The following is a 27,772-nucleotide window of genomic DNA, read 5'->3' on the forward strand; positions in this document are numbered from 1 at the left end:
GCTCGCCCGCCTGAGACGGCCGTCCGGCCTCGCGCCTGCCTGCTCCCTCCAGCCCGGACCCCCCTGAAATATGTTCAGGGGCGCTTGGATGTGGCCCGGGAAAGACGCCGCCGCGCTGACTATCTGCTGCTGCTGCTGCTGCTGGGCTCCCAGGCCGAGCGACAAACCTTGCGCCGACTCCGAGCGGGCGCAGCGATGGCGACTGTCCCTGGCGTCCCTGCTCTTCTTCACCGTGCTGCTCGCTGACCATCTGTGGCTGTGCGCGGGGGCCCGGCCCCGAGCCAGGGAGCTGAGCAGCGCCATGCGGCCGCCCTGGGGGGCCGGCCGTGAGCGGCAGCCGGTGCCTCCTCGCTCAGTGCTGCCCCTGTCGCCGCCGCCGCCCAGTGCGCCCCCGGGCACCTGCGGCCCCCGATACAGCAACCTGACCAAAGCCGCCCCCGCCGCCGGTCCCGGGCCGGACTGCGGCGGCGTCCCAGAGCCCACGGGGCTGGACGCAGCTTGCACCAAATTGCAATCTTTGCAGAGACTTTTCGAACCGACTACCCCAGCCCCCCCTCTGCGGCCCCCTGACTCCCCTTCTCGTGCCCCGGCAGAGTTCCCCTCCGCCAAAAAAAACTTGCTCAAAGGCCACTTTCGGAACTTCACTCTCTCCTTTTGCGACACCTACACGGTCTGGGACTTGCTGCTGGGCATGGACCGCCCCGACAGCCTGGACTGCAGCCTGGACACCCTGCTGGGAGACCTGCTGGCCGTGGTGGCCAGCCCGGGCTCCGGGGCCTGGGAGGTGTGTAGCAACTGTATCGAGGCGTACCAGCGGCTCGACCGACATGCTCAGGAAAAATATGACGAGTTCGACCTCGTGCTGCATAAATACTTACAGGCAGAAGAGTACTCAATCCGGTCCTGCACGAAAGGCTGTAAGGTAGGGACTGGCGTCTGCAGCCACAACGGCTGCCTTGGCGGCCCGGCGGGAGCAGTGGTGGTGGGACCGGAGAAAAAAGGAGGTCTCCCCCTCTACCCCCCCTTCCCCTCATCACCCCTACCCTTCTCAGTGTGGTACTCTGAGTGCTACCTTGGGACCCTCCCCGGAGAAGGGGCCTCAGGGATTCAGGTCAGGTAACCACCTGGCCAACTTCTATTAATTCTAGGATTGGGCGCCTTCCGACTGGGGCTTCCTGGTGCCCCGCCCTCGCACGAGGAAGGAAGGGTCACGGGGCTCTGGGCTGGTAAAGGGGTCGAAAGAGGGATCTGGCTCCCCCAGCCTCCATCCTCAGCCAGCAGTGCCCTCTTCCTTTCCTGGGCTGGAATTGAAGGTCCTGGGACTGGCTGGTGCAGGGGGAAGGCCAAAGGAGGGAGGAAGAATATTTGGCAACCTAACCCTCACCCTTTGGCCCCTGCCAATGGGTGAGAGGAGGGGCACTCCTGGTGGTGGGGCACACCAGACTGTTGACCTTATATGACCTGAGGTGGCTGGTCAGAGCCTAGGCAGGTGGAGCCCAGGGGTGCCTGTCTTCACCTAAGGAGGGAACCTGCCAGCTCCTCTTCCCTGACAAAAGGAGCTGAGAACAGGGCACAGCGGCTTGTGGGAGGGCCACTGAAGGTTGGTGCATTACAAAATTCCCAGTGCCTTCCCAGCACCCTGGGGTGGCGGTGGAGGGAAAGCTGGCTTTCTGGCTGCTGGGGACAGGCATCCAGAGGAGAGGTGAGGCCGCTGCGAACGGGCCTGCCTAGGGCAGAGCAGAGTGTTGAGAAACTTCTTGACCCTCAGCAGGGTCGTTCTGGACAGTAGCTGTATGGGAGCTGTAAACATTTGGGACGTGGTGCTCTTGCCCTATTCGCTCAGCCTGGCCAGGTGGCCTGCCTTTGGGAGGAAAGAGAACAGCAAGGTCAAAGGGTCAAGTGACGAGGAAACCAGGTGGGGTGGTGGCATCACCCATCCTTGAGCTGGGGGCTAAGAGCGGGAGAGGGAGACAATTGCCTCCTAGCCTACCTCATCTCCCTCCAAGGCTTTGGGGAGGGGCAGAAAGTGCCCCTTTCCATCCAGTGTGACCTCTGTGGACTTCTGCAGGGTTCCGTGCTCTTGGAGGGCTCCTGAGGGATTTGGGCGGGGTGTTGGGGAGGAAAGGGGTAGCTCCTTGCTCCTGACTTCACTTTCTCATTCTCCTTTTTCCTGTTCTCGTAACCTAGCAGTCTCCCTCCCGGCTCCCTCAGCCTCAGCTGACTCACTGCCTCACTCACACTACCAAATGAGATATTCCACTTCTTAAAGGTGTACAGACAGATAGACACACACACACACACACACGCACACTGCCATACACCACCACCCCAGGCAAAGTCACACAGAGATACAGACAGGTCGTCACACCTACAAACAGTGCCGTAGAAGCAGACACTGTGTTCACACACACGCACATCTTCCCAAGATGTCAGAGACACACAGGCAGAAGTACTGTCACATGAAGAAGGGCACATTTTGTCATATAGAGACACACACCCTCAGCCACAAATACGCACACTCAGTGGGAGCAGAAGGACGTGGTCCACTAGCAGATGGAATAACAGATGTCTGACTTTTGTGACCCTCCCTCCAACCCCATGGCCCGACTGTTTTTTCCCCTCAATCACCAGGAGGAATGAGAGACCACGCCACAACTTTCCCATGGGGTTTTCTCCATGTTATAGTTGGCTTCAAGCTCTGTCTGGTCCCGCGCTAAATCATAATCCCTCATGTTGACTATTTTTACCAAGCAGTTTAATGTAGGAGAAAGACAACTGGTCTCTTGGATTCAGGAAGCCTTATCACCTCTACCACTTGTTAGCAGTGTGACCTTGGGCTTGTCACTTCACTTCTCTAAGCTTTCATTTCCTCATTTGTGAAACAGGGTAGTAATCCTTGCTCTGCCCACGTCCTGAGTTTTTTGTGAAATTTAAGTGGGAAGAGGTAGCTGATAGCAGTTTGTAATAGTAATATGACACCCGACATTGATGTAATGCTAAGGGTTTTCAACCTCTCTCACATATGAGATCACAACTGCCCATGGAGGCTGGTAATACTAGCGCCATCATCCCCATTTTACAGATGAGGAAACTGGGGTGCAGGGGGATCGAGCAGTTTGCCCTAAGGTCACTCAGCTAATGAACAGGAGTGCCAGGTCTCCAACCCACAAGTTCTGCTACTAAGCCCATGCTTTGCCGTGGCCTCCCATCACCCAATGGCCAGGGCCCTCCCTCCTCTCCTTTGTCTCCTTGTCACTGTCGCTCTCTCCCTCTCCCTCTTCAGTGAACTCCGCCTGATGCCTGCTCTCTTGCTGCCTGCTGTGCCAGGTGAAGGGCAGTGCCAGCTTTACAGCTTTCTTCCTGTCTTTCCCACCTCTCTCCGGTGCTCTCTCCCTCAACTGAGGCCTAGACCCACAGGGCTCTCGATTCCAGCTGGATTATTGGCACTAAGGGAAAAGACAGCCCTGCTCTCCTCCCTCCTGCAGCCCCTCTCTCTTCACCCCATCACCCCACCTTTATCCCAGGCCTTTTGTGCTGATCCCAGAACCTGCCCCTGGGCTCCAAGCTCTCCTGTCCAGCCCCTACCCTAAGTGGGATCCCTTGAAGATGACGCCCCATCCTCAAAGCTTCTCCTGGGTGGAGAGCCCACAGCCCCAGGCCAGGATGAAGAGGCTTCCTCTGCTTCTGGAAACTGAGCCAGCAGCCTCTGCTTCAGGGCCAGGTGACTCCTGTCTCTGGGGCCCTGTCTTGGGTGTCTCAGTCAGATCGTCTCTGGGCAACTCCAGAAACCCTGTTCTCTCCCTTTGCAATGTCTGCCCCTGTTTTGGGCCCCACAGGGCCCCACGAATCATACCTGTCCTCAGTGCTGCCTGTGACACCTCCCAATTTAGTACCAGCTGCGACATTTCCTTAAAGTGCGGCTGACTTCCTCTTGCACAGCAGGGTGATGTTACCCTTAGGCAGGCCCATCCCCACCATGGCCTCCCCCAACGCCTGGGGCCATGCTTTACCCCTCCCTTATCTCCCTGTGCACACTCCCCCAAAGCCCTTACCCCCTCCTCCCCTTGGCCCTCCTGGCCCTGCCTTGGGTTACTGGACAACCACTTCACTCCCCCACAGCTCTCCATCCTCCCAGCCCTGCCATGCCCCTGCCTGATGCTGATTGCCTCTTCCCCCACCTCTGCCCCTTGCCTACTCTAAATTCAGGACATTCTGATTCGGGGGAGTGGTGGAGATGGGAACAAAACCCTGGCCTCTTCTCTCACTGCTGTGATCCAAGAGGGGATAGAAGCCCAAGAGAAGGACAGTTCTCAGCTCTCCTACCAACCATAGGGCCACATCAATAAAGGTTAGCACCAAGGAAGGGTGTGATACTTTGGCGCTATTCTGGACAGCCCAAACCCACCTGGCAGACTGTGTGTTTGGTCCTGGGTCTCACACTGAGTAGGCTGGGAGGAGGCTGGAACCCAAGTTCTCCTGGACAGAATTGAAGGAGCTGTTTCACCTGGAGAAGAGGAGACTCAGGAGGACGTGGTCTCTGACTTTAGACCTCAGAAGAGTTGCCATGGTGCAAAAGAAGAAGCATGTCCTGCTTAGCCCCAGAGGGACGTCCTAGTCAGAAAGTTCTGGATTCAAACCCAGCTCTTTTATTTATTACCTGTGTGACCTTGAGCCAGGAACTTCAACTCTCTGAGCCTCACTTTTCTCATCTGTAAAATGGAGCAAATTTAGCTAATTTATCCTAACAGCCCTGTGAGGCCATTATTAATGAGAAGTCTACACAGTACCTCAGCCTGCACATCAGAGTTGCTCAGTTAACAGTTTTTTCCTTCCAAAGATGGAATAGACTGCCTTAGAAGGATGTGAGCCCCTGCTTCCAGAAAACGCCTGGCGTGATTCAGGCAGACCCCTGGAGGAAATGCTGTGGAGATGACTCTAACTCCAGATTGTGGGGGGGGGGGGGGGGGGGAGTTGGACCAGGTGACCTCTGAGGTCTCTTTCAGCCCAGAGTTTAGGCTGGTATGCAGAGCCTGCTCCCCGAATTGGCTAGGAAGGGCTGGGGAAGGAGGCCTAACACCCACACATGGGGGAGGGACTGCCAGAGCCAGCTCCTTGCCTTCTGCCCATACCCATTGGGGCCCTGCTCTTCCTCCACTCCGGCTGGCAGCTGTTTTTGCCTCGCCGCCTTCCTCTCTCCTCCCGCCTGCCACAGCTTTCCTGCCAGGCAGGACTCCCAGGCTAACACTGGTGCTGAGAGCGGGGAGCGCAGGGCACTTGGCAAAGGGCAGGAGCCCGTAGTCGGCCAGTGGACCCTGTTGTCGTGCAAACCTGCAGGCAATGAGCAGTTGGCCTCCCTGACCCAGGGTTCTTGCAGGCAGAAGGGTGCCCTGGTCCCTGTTTGGGGGTGGAGGAAGTGGGAGGCAGTCAAGAAGTGACCTCCTGGCAACCATGGCAAAGCCTCCCCTGGGGAGAGGCCTCCAGATCCACAGAAGCTCATTGTCCAGGAATGTGAGCACTGGGCGTCTGGGAAGGGGCAGGGACAGAGGAGAGGCAATGTTTATAGCTCAGACAAGGAAATAGTGGATTAAACATGGGAGTGGGAAAGTGGCTCATGCTGCCCACACCTCTCCAGACTCCTTCACCCTCATCCTGACCTACCTCACTCCGAACCCCCATATTCCTCCCAAGTTTTAGCCAACACCCAACACCCCCATCCACATACCAGTGACCCCACAACCTTTCCAATCTTCTACTAGAAAATCACCCTAGACCCTTCCGAAACCACACCCCACACCTCACTCTAATCCTTACCCCTACACCCACGTTCTCCCAACCCCCGCTTCTCCCAACAGTTACCTTCACCCATTCCCCTTTCCCCCACTTCCCGCACTGTTTCTCTCTAATGGGCCACCCTTTCCCATCTCCCTTCCCACTCCATTCCCCTCATCTCCCACCTCTACCTCACACCCCTCCCAACCTTTACCCCATGTCCCTACCCTCTTCTGGCCTCCTCCCCCAAACCCCCCTGGTGCTGCATCTCTTGCCCTTGACACCCCATTCTTCACCTCCCTTTTCCCCGTCCCTCCTCCTGCCCCGCTTTCATCTTCTGATCCCCCCTTCTCCTGTCCCCTTTCTCCCTCCCGCCCCCGTCTCCCTCTCTGCTCTTTTTCTCCTCCCTCCCTTCTCCCCTCCCTACTCAGGGTGGACACGTGCATGTGTGCATGCACACACACTTAGACACATAGACACACACTCACACAGTCTTCTTCAGGGCTACTCCCCATCCTTCCCACAGGCTGGTGCCTGACTACTATAGTCACCATAGCAACGGGAACCTCCAGGAAGGATACACTGGTATCTCCTGAAGGTGGGGGTGGGGGAAGTTAGTTAGAGAAAGGGAGCCCAGGAGCCTCCCACCTAATCTCATGGTCCGGCTGGAAGAGTCTGCTGAACACAGTGGAGGTAGGGGTAAGGAAAGGGAGGACAGGGAGTGGGTCTGAGATTAAAGGAAGATCAAGGATCTCTGAACACATCACAAGCATGAGAGGGTGCATGTGGGTCTCCTCCCCAGGCATTGGTACCTCAGAGAAAGGGTACACCCACCCTTGCATGTGTGGGTGGGTATGTAAGACAACACCTCAGGCTCAAGGGTGGGAGTTTGCCCTAGAAAAACTTTTCCCTCAGGGCAGTTCCTTTGTGTTCCCACCCTCTGAGGCTGTGTGCCTGCTGTGTGCCCATGCAGACTGGGCAGCAAACCTGCCCCCCCCCCCCCCCCGACTCATGTCTCAGCCACATGCTGATTCCAGCTACAGGTGTTTCCTGAAAAGCTATGAGCAGCTTCTGAGGGGTCTAGACAAATATGGGCCTCCAGAAGCACCATTCTCAGATGCTGACCTGGGAGGTCTCTGGGGAATGGGTATGTAGTGTTCCTGTGGTTACAGGCACACAGACCAGAGTGTGTGCAGGTGGCCAGGGACACTGGACCAGACTTCCCTTCCTGGGCATAAGAAGGGGTTCAGAAAAGCCTGAATTTTTGACACCTTGAGCCAGTTGGTGCTTAGAGGGGAGAGCAAGGGTAGCAGGCGAGCTGTAGCTGGCCCTGGGGGGTGGGAGGAAGGAGATAATATGGAGTGGCAGGGGCTGCCAGGGACAAAGCTCCTACTTATGGATTCTGGAGACAGGAGCTGGAACCTGAGCCACAAGTCATTGGGCCAGAAGGCTAGGCAGGCTGACCCCAAAGAATGGGGTGAGAAAGGGAAAGGGGGAAAGAAAATTGCAAGCTTTTGAGTGCCTGGGAGATACCAGGGGCTTTATATGCGTCCATGAACTCATTTAATCCTGACAGCCATCCTAGCAGGCAGGTACTAGGATTCCCGATTTTACAGATGAGACAACTGAGGCTCAGTCAGGTGGAGTGACCTACCCAGGCCACAGAACTAAAAGGTAGAAGGACTGGGATACAAACCCAGGTCTGTCTGTTCTTTTGCCAGTGCACAGATGTATAAAGAAAATGTTACTAATCTCTCCAGCTGTCAGAGGAATGTCCAGCTGGCTACTGAGTGACTGCGGTGAGAAGCTGGACTGACTAGAGGGGAGGTCAAGCAGAACCTATTGGCAGCTTGTAGGGACCACCTGGAGTAACTCAGATCCAAAGTGGAGACCCACCAACATCCTCTTTGTTCAATACCCCAGTCTCTTGTCCTTGAGACCAGGTGACAGTTACTGGTATCCTCTTGGGATAGTGGCAGAGGATGGGCGTGAGAAAGGGAGGTGTTCGCTCCCTCTTTTTTCTGCAGGCTCGGAAAGGAGGTGGGAGGAGCTGGGCTCCTCATGCCTAGAGGGAGTGTATCTCTTATATTCTCAGCATCAATCTGCTGGAAAGACTAACCAGGGCAGGAAGGGAGAAGGTCCCCTAGGCAGGCCTAGTGCAGGCCTGAGCCCCACCCAGCACCTGCTGGGAGAGCTGGGAGGGGAAACAGGGAGACCTTGTCACCCCTGAGCCTGCTGAGGCCTGGTCTGGGCTTTGGACATGCAGCTCCCATGCGTGGGTTTTGGGGAGCCCTGGCCTGGGATGGCTAGGCTTCTCCTGGGGGTAGAAGGAAGTGTCAGCTCACCGGGTTCTGCCTGCAGAGGGATGTGTGGTAATGGTGGGTGTTACCATTGTTTTCTGTCTTTTCATTTGGTTTCTGGCAGATGCTTGGCTACCTGGCTGATCTGTGAAAGGTGAGCTTATCTGCTTGGTGTTGAACTCAACTAAAACTATCAACCAAGTTAAGCCTTCAGAATTAGTATAGATACAGAATCTGTTAAAAGTACCATTTTTTTTCAATTACGAAAAAAATGGTCTTTGAGAAATTTTGGAAAATAAAAGTATAACAGGAAAAATGTCCCAGAGACACTCCTAATGTTACCGTGTATTTTCTCCTAATACGTCTTTTTCATGGCATATATATATATTAGTTACATATATATGTATACATGTATATATTAGTTTTTATTGTGGTAAAATATACATAACATAAAATTTACCATTTTAACTACTTTCAAGTATACAATTCAGTGGCATTTAGTACATTTGCAATGTTGTACAATTATCACCATGATCCATTTCTAAAACGTTTTCATTTTCCTAAACAGAAACTCTGTACCCATCAAACGATAACTCTCCATTCCTCCCTCCCCAGCCCCAGTAACCTTTATTCTACTTTCTATCTCTATGAATTTGACTATTCCAGGTACCTCATTTAAGTGGAATTATACACTATTTGTCCTTTGGTGTCTGGCTTATTTCATTTAACTTTTTCAAGGTTCATCCATGTTGTAGTATGGATCAGCACTTCATTCCTTTTTATGGTTGAAAATATTCCATTGCCTGGATATACCACATTGTGTTTACCATTCATCTCTATGGACTCTTGGTGCTTCTCACGTTTGGACAATTATGAATGAAACTGCTGTGAATATTCATGGAGGAATTTTTGTGTGGACATACGTTTTCATTTCCGTCCACCTTTTGGCTATTGTGAATAGTGTTGTTATGAACATTGGTGTACAAGTATCTGTTCGAATCCCTGCTTTCAATTCTTTTGGATCTATACCTAGATATGGACATGCTGGATCGCATGGGAATTTTATGTTTACCTGTTCGAGGAACTGCATAACTGTTTCCCACAGCGCTGCACCATTTTACATTCTTACCAGCAAAGCACAAGGGCTCCAATTTCTCCACATGCTCGCCAACACTTATTGTTTTTCACTTTTTTGGTAATAGCCATCCTAACAGATGTGACTATATATTTTTACATGGTGGAAATCATAGTTTTTTACCCTGCTCTTTTTAACTTGTTGTTGAAGTTATACTGAGTATCTTTCCATGTAATTAAATATTCATAAACATCATTCTTGGTGAGTGTACAATATTCCATCACATGAATGTAGTGCAATTTATTTAACTAGTCACCTATTGTTAGATATTTACTTTACTTCCAACTTCTACTGTTATAAATAATGCTGTGATGAAGATCTTTGCTCATAAATCTTTGTCAGATCTATGATTCTTTTTTCCTAATAATGTTATCTTAACCATTTTTTCTTATTTCTCTGCTTTGCTGAGTTTCTTAAATAACAAAATAATGCATGCTCATTGTACCAAATCTAACAATACAGAGGTTTATAAAGAAAACATGAGCAGTCATCCTCTTCCCTCCCCTCGCAGGCCCACTGCCCTGAGGTCACTGATGTTAACAATTTGATGTGTATCCTTCCACCCCTCTCTCTGAGCTTACATAAACATTGGCACACAAAATGACTTTTTCTTTCCTTTATTTTGCATACAAATGGAAGCATAAACATTAAGTCTGCAGGATGAACATTTGGGACTAATCTTACAGAATCAAAGAGTAGTAACCTTTTTAAGGCTTTCAACCTACAAATTTCTTTCCTACCAAATTTCTCTCCAAAAGGTTTATTCTAGTTTATACCCTCACCCAAAGTGTGAACTAACTTACCACCCTTTGCCAGTCTTGAGTATCCTGTTTTTAAAGCTTTACTAATTTGGAGTTGAAAAATGGTCTAGCATTGGCTTTTAATTTGAATTTCTTAGGTCAAACATTCGTTTTTCTCATTTATAGGCCATTTGTATTGCCTACTTTGTGAATTCTCTTCATGTCTTGTGTTTTTCTTATTGATTTGCATGTACTCTTTTATACGTATTAATAATTTCAACCTTTTTATGATCACATTTGTAACAGGTTTTTTCCATCTGTTAATTGAATCTTAGAGCTGAAAGGAGGGAATGAGAAAGAAAGGAACTATCCGAGGCACTTTCTATATACTTTATCTCACTTAATTCTTACATCTGCCTTGTGAAGAACAAATATATTCATCCCCATTTTACACAGGAGAAGACAGGCTCAGCGGTTAAGTAACTAGCTCAAGGTCATCCAGCTAGTAAGAGTTGGAGCTAGGATTTGAATCCAGGTCAAATCCAGGTATTTGATTGCCAGAAGGCAATGGTACTACCCAATCTGTGCCAGTGTAATTATACTGCAGGTAAAGCTTTGTGCTAGTTGCTTTACAGATATCATTTACAGAAAAGTAAGGATAGGCGCTTTTGTTATCTCCGTTTTGCATATAAAGAAAAGTGTAGATCAGGGAATTTAAGTAACTTGCTTGAGGTTAAGTAACTGGTCAGAGCAGACCTGGGGTTTGACCGCAGGTCTGTTTGAGTGTAAAGATGTTTGACCTTGTCTTCTCCCTGTACATGCTGCCCCCTTAGGACCATCTTCTTGGTCCCAATTGAGGCCCAGAGAGGGAAAGTACTTTGCTCACAGTTACATAGCAAATTAGTGGTTGAGTCCCTGCCTCCTTACAGGTGACTTGTCCGAGTTCACACAGCTAGTTATTGGCAGAGCCAGAATCTGAACCCAGCTCTAGCTAACTCTCCATCTGCCTGGAGAAAAGGCTTTGCGAGGAAGAACATTTATGGAGCAAGCTGGGGAGAAGGAGCAATTAATTAGGTAGAGTGTGTAGCTACTCTGAGACCTTTCTGAAGGAATGGACTCTGGCATTGGAGTCTTCCAGGGCAAGGCAGTTCCAGAAGCCCCTAAATGATAGGACCTGGGACAGGAGAACTGTGTCCGAAGGCAAGAAAACCTTTCTACAAGGAGACAGCTCCCTCCCTTCGTCAGTTGCCAAAGATTAGAGCAGGAAGAGTGAGCCTCAGGCTCTGGGTATGAAGCTGGTGGGTTTGGAAGAAATAAAGCAGCAGTTGCCTCTTTTCAACATCTCCATTTCCCAGGGGCGTGTGTGTGTGTGTGTGTGTGTGTGTGTGTGTGTGTGTGTGTGTGTGTCTTTAGAGGAAAGAGGGGAGTGCTTTGATAGGGGAATGGAAATGGCATTTGTAGCCCCTAGTACCCAAATGTTCTTTGCTTCACACCCCCTTACAAAGAAAACCTTACTCAGATAGGGAATGGGCTGAGTACACTGATTTTAGAAGGTCACTCTCCCATCCAGTCCTAGAAATCTCTCCCAAACTTGCAATTCCATCAAAAAGATTTGTTTGAGTAACAAACTAATTACTTCAACAGTGATAGTGAAATGGATGGACCATCCAGGGGGCAATATGGCATATAAGAGCTTGGGCGCTGGGGCCGGCCCGGTGGCGCAGCGGTTAAGTGTGCACGTTCCGCTTTGGCAGGCAGCCTGGGGTTCGCCGGTTTGGATCCCGGGTGTGGACATGGCACAGCTTGGCAAGCCATGCTGTGTTGGCGTCTCACATATAAAGCAGAGGAAGATGGGCACGGATGTGAGCTCAGGGCCAGCCTTCCTCAGCAAAAAAGAAAAAAAAGAGGAGGATTGGCACCAGATGTTAGCTCAGGGCTAATCTTCCTCAAAAAAAAAAAAAAAAAGAGCTTGGGCACTGAAGTCCAGGGAAACCTGGCTTCAAATTCCAGTTCGAAATCTGTCTTCTCAATAAAATAGTTGTTCAGACCTTGAACATATTCCTTCATCTCTCTTGGAACCTCATTTTCTTCACATATGAAACTAAGAAATAGGGTCATTATGAGGCTTAAATGACATACAACATGCTAATCTCTTAAGAGCACAGCACCTGTGAGATGGAACGTGCTCAAGAAATGGTAATCACCATTATTATTATTGGCTGTGTGGCCTTGGTCAAGTTATTTAAACTCTCTGGTCCCTCCTGTCCTCACCTGTAAATATGTCTCCACCTTAGGGGGTGGCTGTGAGGATTCAATGAGTTAATAAATGTCAGTTGCTTAGAACAGAGCCTGGCATATAGTTAGTACTTAATAAATGGTAGGTATTATTCTTCTCATCTTAATTAGATGTTTTTAATCCAAATGACTGCCTAATACTCGAGATTGACAACACTGGGGTGAACTGCTTAGGAGAAGGGAAAGGTAATTTGGGAGCGGGAGGTGAAGTGTCTGGCGTGGGGGTGGGAAGTTAGGAGCCAGAGGGCAACTGGAGAGATTCTACGAGTGAGGGCACAAAGACATGCTTAGGAGGGGGAGGGAAGAGGCAGAGATGGAAGGACTCCAAAGCCTTGATTTACCTCCTCCCCAGAGACCAAGCACAGCTGACAGGTCTTTTTATCAGGTCTCTGTTCTCACCAGGCTCTCATCTGTCTAGCAAGGCACCATGTTTGGGGAAAGAGGTAAGGCAAGGGTAACTAGCTGGTTTCGTGATGATCCTTGCAGAAGGCTGGAGAATGTTTCCTGGGCCTGAGCCCAGGACTAGCAGTGTGTGGCAGACAGCTGTGCCTGGGAGGGAGCAGTGGGATTTTATGCTACACACATCTGTATGCAGCCCAAAGGAAGCTATGGTTGTCACTGTCACACTAGCACCATTCCTGTGGTGGCCTGCGCAACCATTGGGCATGGAAGACTCCAAAACTCCCTCCTCTCATCTTAGTTCCTCTCTTTGGCTATGGGACTACTCATTAGGTCTGTTGGCCTATTACGCTTACCTGGCCCAAGCCCACGGCCCAGACGGTGGCAATGGAGTGGATGATCGAGGACCAGGCAGTGCAGGGCCTGGGGCCGTAGGGCTGAATCTGGCGAGGTTGGGCAGGTCAAATCTTGGGGATTTTGTTTCATTGTTTTTGAGGTTCATGGCTGCAGATCAGTTTATATTTTTACTTTATTTGCATTCTATCAAAGTAATATATGTTGATAATTTTAGAAGACATGTAAGCTACATATATATACACACTCTTCAGAGTTAAACACTTGAAGCTCTCTTAGCTTTTTCTTGTCATATTTATTTCCACATGTCTAATGGTATGCCAATATTCCTATTTCTTGACTTTTTTGTTTTAAATATCTATTGACTTAACGCACACATAAATACACACATATACATATATTCACGTGTATATCATCCCATATATATGTGTGTGTATGTATATATATATATATATATGTATATATCTCCTTGTAGCTTGTACCTGTCTTTTAAATTATACATATAACAATATATATAATTTAATATCTTTTAAATGATAAATATAGATCTCAATGCTTATAATTAAAACAGAAGCCCTCTGCTCCACCCCTGAGCCTCACTCTTGAGAGTGAAATACTTCTAATTCTCTTAGCTGTTTCTTCTGATATTTACCTCCACATCTCTAAACAGCATGCCGATACTATTTCTTGATTTTTTTTAAACATAAGTTTATTGTCATCTGTATTTTGTTTTTTTAATTTATTTTTTATTTTTCCTTCTTCTCCCCAAAGCCCCCTGGTACCTAGTTGTATATTCTTAGTTGTGGGTCCTTCTAGTTGTGGCATGTGGGATGCCACCTCAGCATGGCTTGATGAGCAGTGCCTTGTCTGCGCCCAGGATCCGAACTGGCGAAACCCTGGGCCGCCAAAATGGAGCGCGCGAACTTAACCACTCGGCCACGGGGCTGGCCCCCTCTTTCTTGATTTTTTTTCTGTTTTAAATATCTATTGACTTTTTATTTTATTAGAGGAGGACTAAACTCTCTTACTAGCAGGACGACATGCATAAACATACTTCCCTTCCCCTCATACATCCAGTATTGGACTATCACAATTTCTGGCTTTAACAGTATTTCATGGTTATACTATTAGGATTATAAATATTGTTCACAGCTGAGTCACGTAGAATACTGTGATTACATTTCCTTCCTTGGTCAACTTGTTTTTCTGAGTTAATAATTGCCTCTTTTTTTCTGTTTGCTTCGTTTTCTCTGACTTTTTTGCTAATACATCTCCAATTTCTTCATCAGAGCTGTAAAATTCATGCAAACACATTACACAACCCATTGCTTCCACCTTTCTCTTGGAGCTCTCCACTTTGCTCCAATCTAGGCTAGTTGCTGGCGACTCGGTTTTCAAGTGATTGGATTTCAAGTACTTAGCAAGCACCTCTTCTGATACCTAGCTCCATCTGAAACCCTGAAAGGAGAGCAGTGCACAGATAAGTAAGATACAATTCCTGTCCTCAGGGAGGTTACAGTCTCAAGGATGTTTAATTTATACAGGTGTCTCACCAGAAGGCTTGAGCTCCATGCAGGGCCTTTTATCTAGGCTGTGTCTTTGATACCATACTCCAGGCAGGCCTTCCCTTCTCCATCTCCAGTGATTTACCAGGAGAATACAATACAGTCCCCCAGAGAGCAAACGTGGTCTTGGGCTGCATTAACAGAAGCAGAGCTTCTAGGACAGGAGGGCTGATACTCCTACTTGACTCTGTGTTGATAAACTCTATCTGGGGATTGCATTCAGTCGCAAGGGACATAGAAAAATAGGAATTTGTCTAAATATGAACGACCAGAATAGATGACAGAACTGGAAACCATATCCCAAGAAATAGTTGAAAAAACTGGGACTGTTTCTTGGAAGAGTAGTCTGCATATATCTATCTCCCTTTTTCTTCCGTCACATTCCTTTTTAAATTGGCTACAGTTTGGTTTCTGTCCCCACTGCTCCACTGAAACCGCTCCCACCATGCTGAGACTGCCAGCGGGATTCCTGTCTAAGTCCTTATCTGCTGACCGCTCCCTATTCTTTGAAAGTCTCTCTTCCTCTAATTTACAGAATGCCACTCTCTTCTGTTTCTCCTTCAATCTCTTAAACCACTCCTCCGTCTTCATCAGATTCCTTTCCTCCACATACCCCTTAAATGTTAGTGTTTTCCAGGGATTCACTCTTGATCCTTTTCTCTTTGTGGTCACTCTCCCTAGACAATATCATCTACTTCCTTGGCTTCCACTATTGCTTTATCAGTCAGGGTGAGCTAGGTTATGCTGTAGTAACAAACAACTCCCACATATCAGAGGCATAACACAACAAATAGTTCTTGCTCACAATACATGTCCCAAACAGGTCAACAGGGAGCATTTGCTCATGATAGCCACCAAGAGACCCAAGCTAGTAGAGGGTCCATTTCAACACTGCTTCCCCAGTCAGTAGCAGAGGGAAGAGAATGTGGCAAAGCACACACCAGCTCTTAAAGCTTCTCCCCAGAAGTGACCCATGTCACTTTAACTCGCATTTCATTGGCCAAAGCAAGTCATATGGCCATGCCTAACTTCAAAGGGTATGGAAAAGTAGAGTCCTACTATGTTCCTAACGATTAAGCCCTTAACCCTCGATGACACCCAAACCTTTCTCTCTAGCCAAGACCCTCCTTTTGAGCTCAGACCATTATGTCCAACTGCCTCCTTGACATTTCTACCTAGCCGACCCACATATACTTCAAAGTCAACATGACTAAAAACTGAATTGATAGTCTTCACCCCCAAATCTGCCCCTCCTCCTGCTTTGCCTTCCTTAATGAATGAAACTACTATTCATCCTGCTACCCAAGCCCAAAACCTGATAGTCATCCCGGACCCCTCCCTTCCTTCATTCCCCATATCCATAAGTCATCCTGTTGATTCTACCTTCTTGATATCTCTTCTCACATCCACCTCCTCCTCTCCATTTTTTAACTCTGTGGCTACTCCCTTAGTTAAGGTCCCCATCATCTCTCATTCAGATTATTGCAATAGTTTCCTAACTGGTCTCTCTACCTCCAGTCTTGATGCCTACACTCCATCACCCACACTTTCAGACGTAAGTATGAAAAGTTAGTCACAGAAGTAATAAGCAATCTTTTAAAAAGCAATTATTTAAAACTCATTAGGGACTGGCCCGGTAGCGCAGCGGTTAAGTGCATATGTTCTGCTTTGGTGGCCCGGGATTTGCTGGTTCGGGTCCCGGGTGTGGACATGGCACCGCTTGGCAAGCCATGCTGTGGCAGGTGTCCCACGTATAAAGTAGAGGAAGATGGGCACGGATGTTAGCTCAGGGCCAGTCTTCCTCAGCAAAAAGAGGAGGATTGGCAGCAGTTAGCTCAGGGCTAATCTTCCTCAAAAAAATCAAAATAAAAAAATAAAACTCATTAAAGGGTCTCCATTGCCTATAAGATGAAGCTCAGCTCCTCCTCAGCATCCAGAGCATATCATATATAGGCATGGCCTTCCTCTGCAGCCTAACCTCCTCTCCCGTCATGCCCCGCTTTGCACCTTCTAACTATGCTAAACTACCTACAGTGTCTGAACCCAGCACTATTGCGCACCTCCAAGCCTTTATGCCTGCTGATTCCTTTGCTTGAAGTGCACTTATTCCCACCCGATTCTACCTAGTGAATTTCTACTCATTTTTTCCAAGCCCAAACTCAAGCCTCTCCCACGCGGAGGTATTTTCCTGCCCTTCAGCCCTCAAATCACAATTGATCACTCCTCCTTTTATGCTACCACTGTACGAAGTACATTCTACTTATCACAGTGACTTATAATGATTGATTCACATGGGTGTCTCTCCTGATCCTTGAAGATAGCAATCTTGTCTTACTCATCTCTGTTATCTGTAGCTCTCCAGCACAGTACCAGGCACTCAGAAGATGTTCAGAAAGTGATTATTGCATGGACGAATGAATGGGAAGACCTGATTCAGGGAAGTTTACAAATACCTGCTGGGCTGGCATGGGGGGGCAGGAAGCCAACTGCTCTGTATGACCCCAGAAGAGCTAGTAGGAGCCACGAGTAAAGCCAGAGAGAGGCATTATCTCAGCTCAAAAGAAGGAAGAACGTCTTTAACTGCTAGAGCTGTCTGAAGATATGGGCTGCCCTGGGAGAGTGAGCGCCCTGTGACAAGGGGTTTACAATCAGTAACTGGATAGCGCTTGGGAGTGGAAATTGCAGCAGCAGATAGGGAGGTGGAGGGATGACTCACAGTCCCCTCCTTTCTGGAGTGGTCATGAACCTGCCTCCTCTGTGCACCCGATTGGCGTGGATCATCTAGGCTCCTTAAGATCTGCCCCTGCATTAGGGACACTGCTTCTTCGTTAACCAGGCTGCCTCTGGTCAAGCCAGGCCCAGCCAGCCACTGGCCCTTGAGCAGGTGGCCTAAGAGGCTTGGAGGTATGGGGCCCTCTGAAGCTACACTGGCTCTGGGTTCTTACCCACCTCTCTAGCCATCCCCCCCCACCTTTCCTCCAGGCCAGGCTGGGCCACTTTGACTCATGACTGCTCATTCTCAGAAGCGGGAAAGCTGTTACTTATTTTTACAGCCACCTAAGTAAAGCCGATCCATCCAGCTGGATTTGCCCTGTAATGCCTCTAATCCCAGTCTGACTCTGCCAATCCCAATGAACTACTGCTGTCCCCAGAGTTATGTCCATGATCTCCTTACCTGGGTTGGAGAGACTGACTTTGACCTTACTGTGTTTTGTTCCAACTCTTTGAAAGCCCAGAATCAGGAATAGGAGCATGTGGCACTTTTCAGACCCTGCTGAGGAGGTCCCTCATGCAATTCTAGGTGTGCTGATGGATACAGCGCAAAGAGGCATTGGATTGGTCATCAGAGTATCTCCTTTCCAATCCTGGCTTTGTAGTTGATTTCTTGCATGCCTCTGACTTGGCTAAATCAATCCCCTTTTCTGGGCCTCAGTTTCCCCCTAGCTAAAATCTGGGAGTGGGTGGTTACTTGTGCGCTATAGACAATGAGTTTCATCCCCAGCCCAGTCCAGCTTGCTGCTCTGCCTCCACAGCCTCTGCAGCTGCAGCTCCTGGCCGAGGGTCCCAGGGGACATTAAGAAGACAAGCAGCCATGAAGAGAAGGTCCAGAGGGAGGATTTGGAGGGGGAAACAGGCCCTAGGGAAGGAAGCGAGCTGGAATCCAAGAAGGAAACTGCTGACTTCCTGGTTGGCAAGAACTGAAGCCCTCCTTTCTGGAGGCTGTTCCAGCCCCAAAACCAAGGAGTCCAGGAGGCCTCCTCTCTAAACCCTCTGGCTCTGGGTCTTGGCTTTGGGCTGTGTGTATATGCACTTGCGTGCATTCATGCGGCACCCTGACGACTAGAAGTCAGGTGCTTCTTTCTAGAGGAACGAAGGGACAAGAAGGGACGAGAATGCCCTGGCCAGGGCTACAAGCAGGGAGCAGGAGGGTAAGGCTCTCCAGGTGCTCCCATTCCTCCATAAACTGGCAGCTGCAGAGCCCAGGATGGGTAGGGATCTCCCTCATCCTGCCCGCTCCCATTTCAAGAGTGACTTAACAGCCCAGCTGGGAGGAGGGGTGGGACAGCCTTCTCAGCTTCCTTTTTGGGTTAATTGGTGTTCTCTATAGTTACTCCCTGCTTCCTTCCCCTCCCAGTTCCCATAGCAACTGGGCTGCAGCAGCCAGAACTTGATTGAGCCCAGCGGTGGCCTACTGAGGTGGGAAAGGGGGTTCTGGAGGGAAAGGAGGGCATTGCCGGGTCAAGGCTTCCCACCCCACCCATCCTCCTTGGCCACCTCAAGAGTCCAGGATGATTAAGCTCAGGGGACAGGGCGTGATAGAGAAAGCTTTGCAGCGAGGGCTGGAGTTTGAAGAGCCTGAAAGCCCAGAACAGGCCTAGTTCTCCTCAGCTCTCCTCCCCTCTGCGCACCCCTGTGTCCTGCCCTCTGAGTTTGGAGTTTGCAGTCACTGGTAGGATTGTCCAGTAGGAAGAACCCTGGAATTGGAATGAGGAAACCAGGTTTCAAGTTCCTCCCTCTGCCACTATTTTATATGACAGTAGACTAGTCCTTCCCTCTATTCTGGGCCTCAGTTTCCTCTTCTATAAAATGATGAAGTAGGACTAAGCTGATAGTTCTCTGCATATTAAAATTACCTGAGGTGTTTCGAAAAACTACAGATGTGTGGGCCCACCCACAAGGCTTCTGACTTAGTTGGTCTGGAGTGTGATGTGAGCCAAGCAGGAGCATTTTTAAAAGATTCTCTGAGTGATTCTAATATGCAGCCAGAGTTGACAAACTAGAGCAAAAGATCTCCGAGGGGCTCCCGATTGACTGTTGTCTGGTTCTGAGACGTTGCTTCCTTTTCCCTGCATGGCCCACCTCCAGCAAGCCCCATAGCTCCCCTAGCCCTGGCTCCCCCGGCTCTTCCTCCTCCTTGTGGATGAGTGCCCAGCCCCCTGTGACTGCCCGAACAACCTGGCCCCCCGGCTCCATCCTAACGCTGATGAGATGGGCAAGCTACTTAGGCCCGGCTAGGGAAGAGAGCTGCAGAGACTGTCAGGCTTGCTGCCCAGTTGGTAGTGCTGAGAAGCAGACTTTTTACCTGAGAAGGAGCCCAGGCCACCTTTGAAGCAGGTGGGCCAGCAATTCCCTCAGCTGGCCGCCTGTGGGGCCAAGGAAGTGGGTTACCTCTCAGACCCCTGTAGCTCTTCTTCCTCCTTTCCCCTCATTAGCTCCTTGCCTGTTTCTGCCTCACCACCCACAGGCCTGGTGTCTTCCTTGGGCAATCTGCTCACCCACTTGTTGCCATGGTGACTCTGGCTAGGGGTGTGGGGCCTGAGGGAGGGTCGTCTTATTAAGGAGAAAGGCCACACTCCTACTGTCAGGCCACCCCTCTCCCCACCTCCACCTCCCTCTCTCCCCCCCTTGACCCCTTCCCGCCCTCTCTCCCAAAGCAGATGAGGGGAGTGCCCAGCCATCATAGCCTGTTATTAGGCTAATTGCAGTTGCCTTGGAGGAGGGCCAGAACTCCACTGGGGCCTCCTCACCTAGGAGCAGGAATATTGAACTGGAAGAGTCCAGGAAGAATCCCACAGGGGTCTCTGAGCCCCACTGGTGGAAGAGGGGGCAGTTCCACACAGTTTGGGTTGAGGGTTGAGGTGGACTCTGGGTCCAGTCTGCAGAGATCAGGGCAGAAGCTGTGGACAGAGGCTCATCTTGGCACTCTGAGGCCCAAAAGATAGAAGGGGGTCTCTGAGGTACTGCGGCCCTTGGCTCTTGAGAGTTCCTTTTCTTTCCTGCCTTACTTTTCTTTCTTTCTCCTCCGCTCCTTCTGCTCTCTTACCCCTCTTTCTTACCCCTGCTTTCTTATACTCACCTCTTCCTCAACCCCCTTTATTCCCCTGCTCACTCTTACCTTCTTCTTTCTTACTCCCTCTTTCTTTTCACAGACCCCTCTTACCCACTCTTATGCCCCCCACCCTCTTATCCCCCTGCTCTTTCTTACCCTTCATCTTCTCTCAGCCTCACTGCACCCCTTTACCTCCCTTACACCCTCCATCTCTTATTCCCCCACTCGTTCTCCCCAGCCCTGTGATTTTGTTTGTTTTGTTTTTGTTTTTTGGTGAGGAAGATTAGCCCTGAGCTAACATCTGTTGCCAATCCCACTCTTTTTTTGCTTGAGGAAGACTAGCCCTGAGCTAACATCTGTGCCAGTCTTCCTCCACTTTATACGTGGGTCGCTGCCACAGCATGGCTGACAGGTGGTGTAGGTCCATGCCTGGGATCCGAACCCATGAACCCAGGCTGCCAAAGCGGAGTGTGCCAAACTTAACCATGGTGCCACGGGGCAGCCCCTCCCCACCCTATTTTTCCTACCTCCACTTTTACCACCATTTCTTTTTTTTTAAAGATTTTATTTTTCCTTTTTCTCCCCAAAGCCCCCACGTACATACTTGTGTATTTTTAGTTGTGGGTCCTTCTAGTTGTGGCATGTGGGACGCCGTCTCAGCATGGCTTGATGAGTGGTGCCATGTCTATGCCCAGGATTTGAACCAGTGAAACCCTGGGCTGCCGAAATGGAGCACGTGAACTTAACCACTTGGCCACGGGGCTGGCCCCCTATTACCACCATTTCTTAACCTCTCTTTCTTACACACCTCCTCCCTTGTACTCCCTTACCCCACTGCCACTGTGCCTACCCCCTTAGCCCCTTCCAGCTCCCTCTTACCCTGCCTCTTACCTTCACTTGTTCTTTTCCACCTTCCTTTCACTCCCTTCTCATTCCTTTGCACATACCTTTTATCCCAATAATTTCACTTTTATGGGTTTATATAAATTAAATTTAACACAAGTGTGCAAGAGACATGTGTACAAAGATATTCACTAAAGCATTGTTTATAATAATGAAAACGTGGAAATAACTTAAATGTTCATCCGCAGGAGATTGGTACCCTTTCTGCCCCATTCATACAAAATCATTCTCTGTTCGTTTAGCACACCATGCATTCACTCACCTTCAGACCTTTGCTTAAGCTGTTGCCTCAGCCTAGAATGCCCTTTTATCTCATCTCTACCCATCCCATCTAAAATCCTACTTTGAGTCCAAGCCCAACTATTATCCTGCACTGAAATCTTTCCCAGCTTCTCTATTTGCTTCCCTCAAATGGTCAGTGGTTTAACCTCTCCTATAGTATAAAGCATATGCCATAAATTCAAGTGAGATGTGTCTACCCATGAAACTGAATTTCTCTGAGGGTAGGGACATGTCTTCATTTACTCGTCCTATTCATTTGATCAACTGACATTTTTTACATATGTTGTGCTGAGTATGCAATGGTCAGTAAGACGAACTGGTGTCTGCTTTCATGCATCTCACATTTTAGTGAGGTTGACAGAGAAAAACAAAACAAGGATGCAGACAAAGTCATATTTGTGGTGAAGAAACAATTAAGAAAAAGAACACAGAGAGAACATCCTCTAGCGACATTAGTCAGGGAGACCCACTCTGCAGAGGTGACATCTAAACTGAGACCTGAAAGATGAGAAGGACATAACCATGCCAAAAGTGGAGGGAAGAGCCTTCCAGGCCAAGGGAACAGCATATGCCAAGGCCCCGAGGTGGGAAGAAGTAGGGCATCTTCGAGGAAAAGAAAGAAAACCTCTGCATGTGGAACATGATGAGCTTGAAGGGAGAGGTAGAGAATGAGGTTGGAGAGATAGACAGGGGCCAAGTTATCCAGGGGCTTCAAGTCTGTGACCAAAAGTTTGGGTTTTATTCTAAACGCATTGAAGGGTTTGAAGCAAGGGAGTAACATGATCCCATGGCAGTTTGAGATTGCTCTTACTCCTGTGTAAGCAGTGGATTGGAAAGAGCAAGAGTGGAGGTGAGGAGGCCAGATAAGAGACTGTCATCCAGGTGACAGATGACAGTGGCCTATGCAAAGTTGTGGAAGTGGAGTGAGACTTGTCACACCTTGCTGAGGGACTGCATGCAGGGAGACAGTGAAAGAGAAATGAAGGCTGACACCCAGGTTCTGGCTTGAATACTTGGGGGGATGGTCGTGGCAGTGAACTGGGATGGTCAAGACTTGGGGGTGAGGGCAGATTTGGAGCAAAAAAAAAAAAATCAAGAACTTCATTTGAAGATTTAGGACATGTTAACTGTGAGATGCCAGTGATGTCTCAAAGTCCCAAGGTGTCCCTCCACGGGGGGTTGGGGGTTGATTTTTACCACCACCCGCCAGCACTTCCCTGCTTCAGAAAAGGCTGGCATGGGATTGCACTGCTGAAGTCCATGTTCCCGGTGGAGTTATTTGTATTTTAGTGTAAACGGTTAAAATCAGTGTAAGAAGCTCTGACCATGTTGCTCAGGGTGTGGTTGAAAGGCCTCCGGCAGCAGAATGACCCAGACCCATGTTCAAAATGCACATTCCTGAGCTCCCCTCATTCCTCTTGAAGCTGAAGTGGAGGGGCCATCTGCATGTTTTACAAGCAGCCCAGGGGATCCTGAGGCACAATGAAGTCTGAGAGCCATTGCTGTGAGGAGCAACTGTGAAAAGGTGCCCTGAAGATCCGAGGACTGGATGTGGGCAGGGCTCTAACCCTATGTCTGAGAGTTGCCTGGACAGCCTGTTGAAATGCAGGTGCTGACTTGGCAGGTCTGGGGCCAGGCCTGGGGTCCCGGTCTGTACTTTCAGTAGCAAGGAGCTAGATCAGTGGTTCTCAATGGGAGATGATTTTGCCCCCCAGGGGACATTTGGCAATGGCGGAGGACATTTTTTGGTTGTCACAATTGAGGGGGAGGGAGGAGGATACAAGTGGCAACTACTGGGTAGAGGTAGGGGATGCTGCTCAATATCCTACAATACGCATGACAGCTCCCACTCCAGAGAATTATCCAGTTCAAGATGTCAGTAGCGTCACCGTTGAGAAACTCTGGGCTTGATGAAAGCCAAAGAGTATAGAGCAAGGAAGCTTTCTCAGCTGGGCCCCAGTACCGGGTAGGAGTGGGCTCGATGAGGGACAGGAGGCAGACCCGTGAAGTGAAACTGCAAAGCAAAGTTTCTGAATGAAACGCGGTGTCTGTTCCACACCAGGGCTGAAGCCAACAGGACAGAGCATGGATTAAGTAGAGCTTGAAGGCACATGTGGTACCTGGGAAGGCAAATTTTTATTAACAATAACCCCTCACATTTGTATTGCACTTTAGAGTCTACAGAACATTTTCATATGTGTCCTATTGTTTGATGCACACAACACCCTAATGAGGTAGGGCAAGGATTATTCTCTCCATCTTTTTCTTGAATTTAGAAACTTAATATCATCAGCCAAAGAAATGTTTGCTGAATTGAACGGAACTGAAATTTACCTCATTATAGGTGACCTCAGACAAGTCAGGACACCTCTTTGGGCCAACTGTAAAATGGTAGGATTGGATGGGATGATTGGTAAAGCTCTTTCCAGCACAGACATAGGAGTAATTTTGTGATTTTACCAACGAACAAATTAAGTCTTGGATGACTGCAGACTGGGGGACTCAGGAGTCCTGGCTGTGAGATGGGAGATCTTAGGATAGGATGTAGTGGTCTTGACCCAAACCCTCTTTCTTCTCCACCCCCTGGATCCTGGGGTTGGGTTGGTGAGCACATCACCCCCTCCCCCATAGACTATAAGTACATCCTTCCTCATTCCTTTCCTCGGAGGTGGGAAGGGGCTGGCGCCTGGGCTGATGCTCTTTCCTCTCCCCACAGGCTGTCTACAAGGCCTGGCTATGCTCAGAATACTTCAGCGTGACCCAGCAGGAATGCCAGCGCTGGGTGCCCTGCAAGCAATACTGCCTGGAGGTGCAGACCCGGTGCCCCTTTATACTCCCCGACAATGAGGAAATGGTGTACGGAGGGCTCCCTGGCTTTATCTGTACAGGTAAAGGCAGGGCACTGGGGAGGAGGGAGGAGGCCGGGGGCCCAGGGCAGGCATCAGATCGGGGGTGTGGGAGCAGGGAGGACAACAGAGAAGTCAGGTTAGAAGAAGGTTAGGGGCTGGAGGAGTGGGCAGCGAGGTCCCCAGGCTGGGATAGGACCAGGTGGAATAGGAGCAAAGAACAGAGTGGCCATCTCTGTCTAGAACTTGCCCGGCCAGGGAGTTAGCCCAGAGAAACCATCTGGGATCCCTGGGAGAGAACTGTCTAGAAAGGGAAGGTTCTAACGGGCAGGGGGAAAGGAGTCTTGGGCAGGGCTATCGGAGCAGTCAGCTTTGAAAAATCTCCTCTCTAGGAAGGGCATATCCATCCGCGCCCGCCCCTTGGCACCCCACCACACCTTCCTTATCCATTGGCAGGGTTGCTGGATACTTCGCCAAGGCGGCCGGAAACCAAGTGCTGTGACGTGCAGTGGGTCTCCTGTGAGTCGGAGAAGAAGAAGTTCAAGGAGTCTGAGGCCCCCAAAACCCACCACCAGCAATTCCACCACTCCTATTTCCACCACTATCACCAACAGTACCACCACTACCACCCCCGCCATGACCCCCCAGGCCGAATCAGCCACAAGCCCTCCCTGCTGCCGGTCTCTGGGGGCTCCCGCCTCAGCCCCAGCAGGATCCGGCTCTATGTCCTTGTTCTCATGCTCCTCCATACCATGGTGTCCTTCTCCAGCAACCAGGGGGGTGGGGGACTGGGGCTGGAGGCACTGCCTGCCCTAGATGAGGGCCTGACTCGGGAAGAGTGACAGCAGGGAGGGAGGACAGACCTCCACCACATACTGACAGCAGCTCCAGCCCCCCCAGGTGGAGGGGGAGGGGGCTCCTCCCATGGGAGGTATAGGACCAGGTGGGGGGCGGGGGGAAATGGGGGACCACACATCACCCCCAACCTACCCCCACCCCAAAAGCAGCTCCACCAGAAGGGCCAGAGGGCCCCAGGGAGCTGCAAACTCATCCGGGAGAAAAAGGCAGGAGCAGCAGGCGCCCCCTCCCGGGCCCCCATCTATGGGGCTTAGCAAAAAAAGGGGGGGGAGTGGGGGCTGGAAATGCCCACCCCTGCCGAGAGCCTTGACCCTAGGGAAGGGGGCTGCTCACTCAGCCTTGGCCCTGCAGGGAATGTTGGGGGGCACGGAGGGGAGAAGCTCTTTCACCCCCCACATTCCTTTTGTTGCCACGATCCTTAATTCCCTCCTGCCCATACCCCTACAGGCAATGGCAGACGGTGCAGTGGCCCTCCTCCCACTCCAGCGCACCTTGCCCCACGTGGGGCCGCCACAGGGAAGTGCCAGGCTGGGAGATGAGGTGCGCACAGTGGCAGCTAGGTCAGGGCCGCATTGAAGCTGTGCCCCGTCATGCTACACGATGAGGGGTAAGAACGGGGTGCAGAATGAGTGGTGAGAGAGAGTGGAGATAGGAAAAAGGGAGAGGAGGGGAGAGTTGTGGGCGAAGGGCTTAGAGAGATGGCGGAACGGGCTCTTGCCACCTGGCTTTGGGATCACCGTTGAGGCAGGCTCGAGAACAGCTCCCCGAATCAGAAAGTGTTGCAGATAGAGTCCTCTGGGGAAAGAGCACAGGAACTGGGTTGGTGGGCCTCAGAACAGAAGGCTGAGGGTGCGTGGTCAGACTGCTGCTCTCTGAAGGGCCATAACTTACAGAAGGTGCACACACTCCCAAGGGCCGCTCTTGCCCTGGAGATCTTGGCCTTGGGGCCAAAGACGTTTCCATTTCTGATCTCCATGGGGAGGAGGGACTTAAGCCCAAGTGGGTCAGGCCTGGCCTGGGTCCCCATACTCCCCCATCTTGTCCTAGCCCAGGCCTCCATGAAGGAGAACCTGGTGGCATTGCCCCAGGGCTTTCCAGAGATGAGCCTCCCCCATCCCCACCCTGTCGCTGTCCCCAGCCTACCAAAGAGTATTCATCCCTTCCCATCCCTGACCCCGTGGGTTACTATCTCAGTTGTGGAACAACCAGACCCCCCTCACCCTGTAGCAAGTCCCCTGATCCAACCACCCCTGCCCCTTGCTGGAGAAAGTCAAAAGACTGGCAAGAGGACCCTCTGAATAAAGATGATGTGCTGTCGTCCCTTGGCTGAGAGACTTGAACTGTTAAGTCAGGCGAGAGGGCTGAACGAGAGAAGAGGCATCGAGAGCCCCTTGGGGGCCGTTAGCCTTGTGCTGATCTCCTGGGAGTAGAAGGCCATATTGCCTGGGACATCACAAAAAGGCAACAGCAGCAGACAAGAAAGGGAGCCAGAATTGTGTTCTGGGGACAGGCCAAAGGGCTTTCAGTGCCGGAAGGGCCTGTGTCCTAGGACGTGATGCCAGCGAGTTAAGGGGAGGGGTGGACCTGGAGCTGCATTAGGTGAAACTAAGAAGGGGATGGGGAGGAGACAGCTGGAATTAGTTGGCTAGGGGATAAATGGGAGACCCCCCAAGTAGAGAGGGAATCATTCAGGGGCCTCAGCTGGGTCCCAAATAGGCTTTGTGAGACTGGGGAGTCCTTCCCTGCCAGTTTGCTCATTTCTCACAGTGTGTCCCCCTCCCCTCACCCCTGTGCCCTGCCCACACACTCCTGTTTGGCCCTCAGCACTTCGGGCCTAGCCACATGCCCCATCCCTAGAGTGCTCTTTTCAGCTGGGGAGGGGAAGAGGTGCTGGCTCCTTTCCAGAGATGCTTATGTAGACGTGAGAGACCCTAGGTACTGCCTTCTAACTCCTGCATCCTCAGGAGGGGAAAAGGGACTGGGAAGTAAGGGGGGACCTTAGGGCCCCAGGGAATGGACCCTTGGAGACTCCCATTTTCTCTTCCTCTTCACCAAGTGCCCAGGAGACCCCTGGCTCAGACCAGCCCAGGGCCTTGCCCAGTGGCAGAGGAAAGGGGCACCTCACTCCACGTCGAAGTCATTTGACTGTCCGTATCCACCCCGCCATCCCGATCCCCTACCCCTCCAGCTGCCCCTGCCCTCCGTCACAGGCAGCAGAGCTGGGCGGCTTTCTTATGCCATTTTCTACACTGTGCTTCATGAGTAGGACTTTCTTGCACTAGTTCCTATGACTGAGTCTCCAAGCTGGATTCCTAGTAGTCCCCGTCCCTTCCTCCCTCACCCGGCTCTGATTCAGTTGTCCCCCTTCCCCTGCCTCTGTGTTTCGGTGAGAGTCTCTGTATTTGTACTGCTTTCTGTTTTGTTGCATTGTGGGGCAGAGGCCTCTCTGCTCTTGTTCAACCCCATAAAGAAATAAATGGTAAGACTTGATGATAA

The 27,772-nt window shown here is 50.5% G+C and overlaps 1 protein-coding gene across 1 annotated transcript; it reads left to right on the forward strand.

The window, feature by feature from the left end:
* The first annotated feature begins 70 nt into the window (after nucleotides 1-70).
* NALF2 (NALCN channel auxiliary factor 2) lies at nucleotides 71-27,772 on the forward strand. Its single transcript, XM_014832346.3, has 3 exons — nucleotides 71-922; nucleotides 24,289-24,460; nucleotides 24,875-27,772. Exons 1-3 carry the CDS (start codon nucleotides 71-73, stop codon nucleotides 25,258-25,260), a joined length of 1,410 nt encoding a protein of 469 aa, XP_014687832.3. The 3' UTR covers nucleotides 25,261-27,772.

The sequence above is a fragment of the Equus asinus genome, chromosome X (genome assembly GCF_041296235.1).
Source record: "Equus asinus isolate D_3611 breed Donkey chromosome X, EquAss-T2T_v2, whole genome shotgun sequence".
Classification (NCBI taxonomy): domain Eukaryota; kingdom Metazoa; phylum Chordata; class Mammalia; order Perissodactyla; family Equidae; genus Equus; species Equus asinus.

Bases quoted from the DNA above. Each gene is read 5' to 3' on its own strand.
- NALF2 (XM_014832346.3), top strand. From the start codon at position 71: ATGTTCAGGGGCGCTTGGATGTGGCCCGGGAAAGACGCCGCCGCGCTG. The intron at 923-24,288 runs GTAGGGACTGGC...CTCTCCCCACAG, and splicing joins CCTGCACGAAAGGCTGTAAG to GCTGTCTACAAGGCCTGGCT. The intron at 24,461-24,874 runs GTAAAGGCAGGG...ATCCATTGGCAG, and splicing joins CCCTGGCTTTATCTGTACAG to GGTTGCTGGATACTTCGCCA.